The sequence below is a fragment of the Triticum urartu genome, chromosome 3A (genome assembly GCF_056163025.1).
Source record: "Triticum urartu cultivar PI428250 chromosome 3A, HENAU_Tu73, whole genome shotgun sequence".
NCBI classification, from domain to species: Eukaryota; Viridiplantae; Streptophyta; class Magnoliopsida; order Poales; family Poaceae; genus Triticum; species Triticum urartu.
The window spans coordinates 27,584,551-27,591,035 of NC_141875.1; the positions used below are offsets into that span (position 1 = coordinate 27,584,551).

Below are 6,485 nucleotides of genomic sequence, written 5' to 3' on the forward strand. Positions count from 1 at the left end.
ATCCGTATACAAACAAAATATAAGGCTATACTACTAGCACATTTCAATATCAATTTGACTTAATAAGTGTCAAGTAGGCGAGAAAGTAGGCAAGAGATGCTATGTGCGCTCGCCCTTGTGGCACTTTCTTCAGGTACTACGGCGGACTACGACTGATCGATCGCGACGAGTCATGCTGGGCAGTGCCGCTGCACGTAGCATCGATGAACTTACCTTACGTGTGATTCCCTCGACTATTTGACAGTTTGACTTCCGGGCAATAATGCTTGGCCGGTCGGCTATTGTGGTCAGCTATTGCGTCGGTGACGGCAAGAGACTGAATGTTGCCGATGCTCCGTCAGATACATGTCCATGGTACCCAGTAACTTGCTGTCGTTCTGCCAAATACTTGCCAGGCAGACAAACTAACAAGGTTCAGTGTGAACATGGATTCTCTGGCCGGAATTTTGAGGGTCCTACCAAACTTCCACTGCCAGACTTCCATTGTCTAGTAATGCACAGTCCAGATCCTGAGGATCCTACTAAACTTCCACTGCCAAAGCAATCGAGCAATCACCGATAATACACATGCGTGAGGGACTGCGTGGCCCATCTACGGTGTTGATTTCTCTGGTTCATGCCCTATTGTGTTCTTCAGGGGAATTGTTTTGGTTCCCAGAATAATCAATCAGTTCATGGACTGGGTCATGAGTCGAGACCGAAAGTTTAAGTGTCTACACTTTGTTCAGCAATTTGAACTTGCTTTTTCATGAAAGACCACTGACCTGGACCATGAATAGTGTCATCAGAATTTATAAGATAAAGCTCTATGATAGTCAGGGTCACGCCTTATTTTTAGTTTACTTAACAATGCAATTTGAAAAACATGCCAAGCACACCATGTCGTCCAATCCTCCCATTTTGTTTAATTAACACTTTTTTTTACCCATATTAATGCCCAAGGGGGAAAAGATGTCATCGCCTCCAAGAAAATCAGCAAAATTGACGTCAGAAAACATACGAGCCACTTACCAGGAAATAGGAAAGAGAGCACATCATCTGGCACGTGAGTGTAGGTGAGTGCATTACTAGGTATATCTGGAAAAACAAATGGATAATAACATCTCCTTTGGTGCTGCTTTCCATATGCCGCTGGGCTCTGGCTTTATTCTCCTACAAGCCTGGTGGCATCTGCTGCTCTCCCTCCTCTTCTAATTGGAAATGCTGAAATGATTGTTCAGCCACACCACGATATGCTTAAATAAATAGACACCAAAGGGAGGGTACATTGTTGGTAGAAAACATGAAGCTAGAATTGGATTGGGACAAATTGAAGGGTGCCACCAAGGATGGGCATGGATGAGCACTGAGGAAGTTAACTAGATCCTAGTCCATGAAGGTGATTGTCCACCGAAAGTCCTTATTATTAGAGATTGATGCCACCTGTTATCAAGTGGTTAATTTCTAGTTTGCGCTCGCACAAGATCTTGATCGGTAATCCTATGTAAATAAGATCATCTGATGTGGAGATCGAACAATTGGATTTTCCATGATGGAGATTTCTTTTGCATATTCCATCCACAACGAATTCAATCAAATTTTGGGTAGGGACCGCCTTGCCAAACTAGAAAAGGCTGGAGCAATATTCTGCAAAAGAGAATATGTCCTTTATTTTAAATTGTGTAGTTCTTTCTGAACTCTTAAGTTAATTTATTACACAAACTTTTGCTGTTATTCTCAAAAAATATTTTTAAGCCCCAACATAAAGCACACTTTGTTGATATGTACTATCAAAGCTTGTAACCACTATTAAAATTATGGAACCACTAGCAGGATACGGATGATCTCAGCCCTTATAGTGCATCTACTATAGTTATGATAGTTAGTTTGTAATTAAAAGCTATGCCAAAAGAAAATCATTTCTTTACAAAAAGCACTCATCTAATTAAGCACTTGTGCATGTACATGCTCTCGATTGTTATTGGCGCAAGTGTTCATGGGAAAAAAAATCAATCGCTGAATAAAGCTCGATCGTCAATCTTAAGAATCCCGAAGTTGCTTTTTGTTCCTCTCGTGCAACATTTTGATCATAAATCCTGTGAGAATAGGATCATTTCCCTTGGACATCTAGTAATTAGATTTCTTACTTTTTTTTGCGGGGGAGCAATTAGATTTCTTATGATAGAGATTCCTATTGTATATTCTACGCAGGAGAGTATGGATCAAATTCTGCCAAGTGATTGCCTGGCGGAACTAGGGGAAGTTGTAAAATCCTGAAAAACAGGAGTTGTTTAAGAATAGTAGTGCCTGTTTCTCGGCTGCCAAAGGTGATGGCCGTGGATGTACGAAACATGGTCCAGTTCAAATCATCGCGAGGCTGCTTAGAGCTCACTTTTCACGGTTTTGGCTCACCACAGACGGCTATGTTATTGAGCAAACTCAGCTAATGATAGCTCTGTTTTCCAATGCTTGGTGATTTTCAGCAGAATATTTTGGTTATGCAAACAATCAATCATTTCACTGGACTTAGTCATGACTAGTGTCATGTGAATATGAGATCGAAAAATATCAGTTTCCATACTTTCTTCATTTTCATGCATCATTTTAACACTAATTAATTCAGACAACTCATATCGTTTTAGAACTTTATTTTAACCTCCAGTGGAGGCATGATGTCATGAACCTCCCGGAAAAACAGCTATTTATGGCGTCAGAAACACATGTGCGGTTTGTTAGGAAAAAAGAATAGAAAACACATCGTTATACAAATTCATTCTCGGGACTTTGTACTAAAATTTGGTTTTTTCCAATGGAAATCAGGGTGAACCTTTCTTTGAAATAAATCATTATACTGCTTTAGGACCTGGTAATATGTTGAGCAAGTATGATTCTTCAGGGTTTATACAAATTGTGGTGGTGTATCGCAAGCAGTAGATGAGGTGCCAACAGACAAAAATATGATGATCGCTGTTGTTCAAGCCGTTGCGGTTTCAGTGCTTCAGAATGTTTCTGGGATCAGACCAATCAGAATGAATAAATATTCATGAGAGACTTAAAGCCCTGGAACTAGGTGAATGATAAAAAGACAGCGAAGCCACACACATGCACATAGCAAGGGTAGAAATGGGGAATCATCTGAGATCTCAGAAATGTTTTCTTTCACTTGATTATATGCTACAAGAAGAAAGCAGCCAAAGCAAAATTACAGGCAAGGAAGTACGGAGACCGACTGACAAAAGCTTCCTGGAGCTGGAACTTGTGCCGCACATCCATGGACAAAAACATGGAGGCTCTGATAAAAATCCAAGCACCCTGGCTGCTGAATCTCACAAACTTTTCCAGGTGCCTTTTCAGTTTGAGCAGATGAAAAGACTGATGAAAATCCAAAGAGCAACAAAAAACAGAGGAGAAAAACAGAGCTACCTGATAGAACAGAAGCAGAGGCGGTGTTTAAGTGGAGGGAGGGATTGATGAACTGCCATGCTAGCTAATCCTAACGACTACAGTAGTACCTAGTACCTTACAAGAGTGGTAGTAGTGCTTGGGTAGTGGTGGTAATCCATGGCGGCGTGCGCATGCTCCCTATGATCAGGAGCAGCCTGATGGCGGAGGCGCGCCGTGTTGTAGGCGTAGCCGGCGTCGTCGACAACCTTGTTGTGCCACGCAGGAAGCTTCGGTGCGTCATGGGCCTTGTCTGGTGCGTAGGCGGCGTAATAGCCGTGGCCACCGGCGCCGGCGACCACGGCGGCGTGGTCAGGTTTCCCCGCGACGTCATGGTGGGCCTTGTGCCCCTGCTCATCAAGAGCCCGCTGGTGGTCGTAGGCCGCGTCCGGCTTGTGGTCGGCGGCGGTGGCGTTGTAGCCGCTCCTGTTCTCGCCGTACCCCCTGCGGCCGTGGCGACGGCCGCCGCAGCCGCCATGGCTGGACCGCTCGCCGCCGTAGTCGTCCGTCCTGCCGCCGCCGAAACAGGAGCTGAACTCGAAGCACATTCTTGCTGGCGAGTGGCGACTCGACTTCCTGGCTGCCTCTTTCTGTTTTCTTTGTTTGCACTTCACTAGACTGGACAAGACTATCTGGATTGGATGTGCACCGAGTAGTGGTGGTAGTGGTGGTGGTGGTAGTGGTAGTGGTAGGGGTATATATGCTCCGGGTGCTGGGACGACGAGCTCGTGCTGGACGCGACGTGTGTGGAGCCTTGGCCTAGGAAAAGCAGAGTCCGGGTTCACACTTCTCCCTCGCCACCCCAGTGCAGGTCCCGATCTACAGAGATCAGGTTCGTCCAACACCTTCTGAAGCGCGTCTTCTCTTCACCGGGAGGCACGTCTTCGGGTCGACAACTCCGGCTTGAGCACAGTGGTGGTGGTGTTATCGTGTCGGGGTCGTGCTCCCTCCAGTCAAATCAGGGTGGTGGGCGGCGAGCACGACGCATCGTGGCCGGCGGTGCCGCGCCGCGGCAGTATCGACGATCGATTCCGGAGGCAGCAAAGATGCCGCGGGCGGTTGGAAATGGGTGGCCTGTTGCCTTGTGGACGGCACGACGGTCATCCATGCTCTCTCTCTCTCCCTGCTCATTCATCTCGGAACAGAGCACTCCTCGGAACACGACTCCTTCAAGGCAGGTACTCACTCTGTAAAGAAAGAAATATAAGAGCGTTTATATTTGCTTAGGGAGGAACTAGAATTTTATTTGCTTAGGGCGGAAGTAGAATTTTATCCTAACGTTTGCCGTTTGCCAAATCTTTTCATCGTAAGCAAAAAAACAAAGGTAAGCAAGTAGTCAGAATAGCCACGAGAAAATTCTCTCAGAATGACCAAAGGCTATGATGGATGGTGGGTCGCTAACATCTTATGGCTGTAGGTAGACACTGGTCATGACTACATGCATCGCTCTGATGCAGAGCCAATGATCATCCTCTTTTTTGAAAAAAAAGGTAGACGCTAGTCTCTCCTAGGGCATGTGGTCCCAAGGCATGTTTCCATGATTTCCTGGACTATTTGAGTTTGGCCCGTCTTGTTGATGCACCTTGTTCATGATACCCACTGTCTCGCTGGAACCCTCGCAGGTCTTCAAGGCAAGCAGGATTTAGTCATGGCATTTGTCGTTCTGCCAAATATACTTGGCAAACAGAGAAACTAACGAGGTTCGCTGTAAAGACAGATTTTTTTTTGCCGGAATTTGCATTGCAAGCAAAGCATAGTCCAGATCCTGAAGATGCTACAAAACTTTTGCCAAGGCATGATGGACTGCAATCTGCATGGCCCATCAATTCGGTGTTCATTGCTCTCGTTCATGCCTCATTATGTTCTTCAAGGGAATATTTTGCTTCTCAGAATAATCAATCACTTCATTGGACTGGGTCAGAGTCGTGGAACGCAGAGAGACTGAAAATCCATGCGTCTACACTATACTTTGTCCACTAATTTGAACATGCTTTTTCATGGAAGACCATTGACCTGGATTGGGACTAGTGTCAAAGTCTTTAAGGATAATGGTCTCTGATATTCAGGGTCACGCCTTACTTTTAGTGTACTTAACACTTTAATTAGCTCTGTCCCATAATGGACGGCGTATATCAAGTGGGGTTAGCTACGGCTACTCGTCGACAATGGACCCTGAAGTAGCGGAGATTCAGGCCTGTCGGTCGGGGTTCCAACTAGCAAGTGAGAGGAATATTTGGAAGATCCATATAGAGTTTGATTGCAAAGGCGTGGTTGTGATGCTAAACAACGGCAACAAGAACTTGTCAGCCTCTGGGCGTTTGATTCAGGACCTGAAGGAGGATTAGGGAGTTTCAGGAAGCTAAGGTGAGCTGGGTTCAGGGATCAACTAATAGTGCTGCTCACTATCTAGCAAGTGAAGGACTCTGTGTTGATGGTAGTTTAGTTTTGGACAGTGCGCCCCAGGATTGTATTTTACAGATTATATCCTCAGAAATTTCTGAGAACTTTGCATAATAAAGAACTTAGTTTCCCTAAAACAAATTGTGTTTACTTAATACTTTAATTAACTCATCTTAAAGTTCATTTGGGAGATGACGTCATGAAAATCCAAGACAATAAACAAATTTGACGTCATAAACATATGAGCCACTTGCCAGGAAATAGAAAGGAAAGCACATCATTTGGCACGTGGGCGTATATGAGTGCATTAGTAGGTATATATGGAAAAACAAATGGATAATAACCTGTCCATTGCTACTGCATTCCATATGCAGCTGCCTTTATTCTCCTACAAGCCTTGTGGAATCTGCTACTCCCCTCATCTTCTAACTGGATATATACTTAAACAAGAAGAAACCAAAGGGAACGTAGATTCTTGGTAGGGGACCAGAATTGAATACGGGACAAATTGCAGGGTGCCAGCAAGGATGGAGCTATGGGTATGCACCAACATGTTAACTAGATCTCAATCTTTGAAGGTGGTTGTCCACCGAAAGTTCGAATTATTGGAGACTGATGCCAGTTGTTATGGATTATGTAGTATCAAGTAGTTTATTTCTTGTTTA

At 44.7% G+C, this 6,485-nt stretch overlaps 1 protein-coding gene across 1 annotated transcript; it reads right to left on the reverse strand.

The window, feature by feature from the left end:
• Positions 1-3,099: 3,099 nt before the first annotated feature.
• Positions 3,100-4,119, reverse strand: LOC125547747 (uncharacterized). Its single transcript, XM_048711538.2, has one exon. The coding sequence runs from the start codon at positions 3,966-3,968 to the stop codon at positions 3,492-3,494; it is 477 nt and encodes a 158-aa protein (XP_048567495.1). The 5' UTR covers positions 3,969-4,119; the 3' UTR covers positions 3,100-3,491.
• Positions 4,120-6,485: the final 2,366 nt, after the last annotated feature.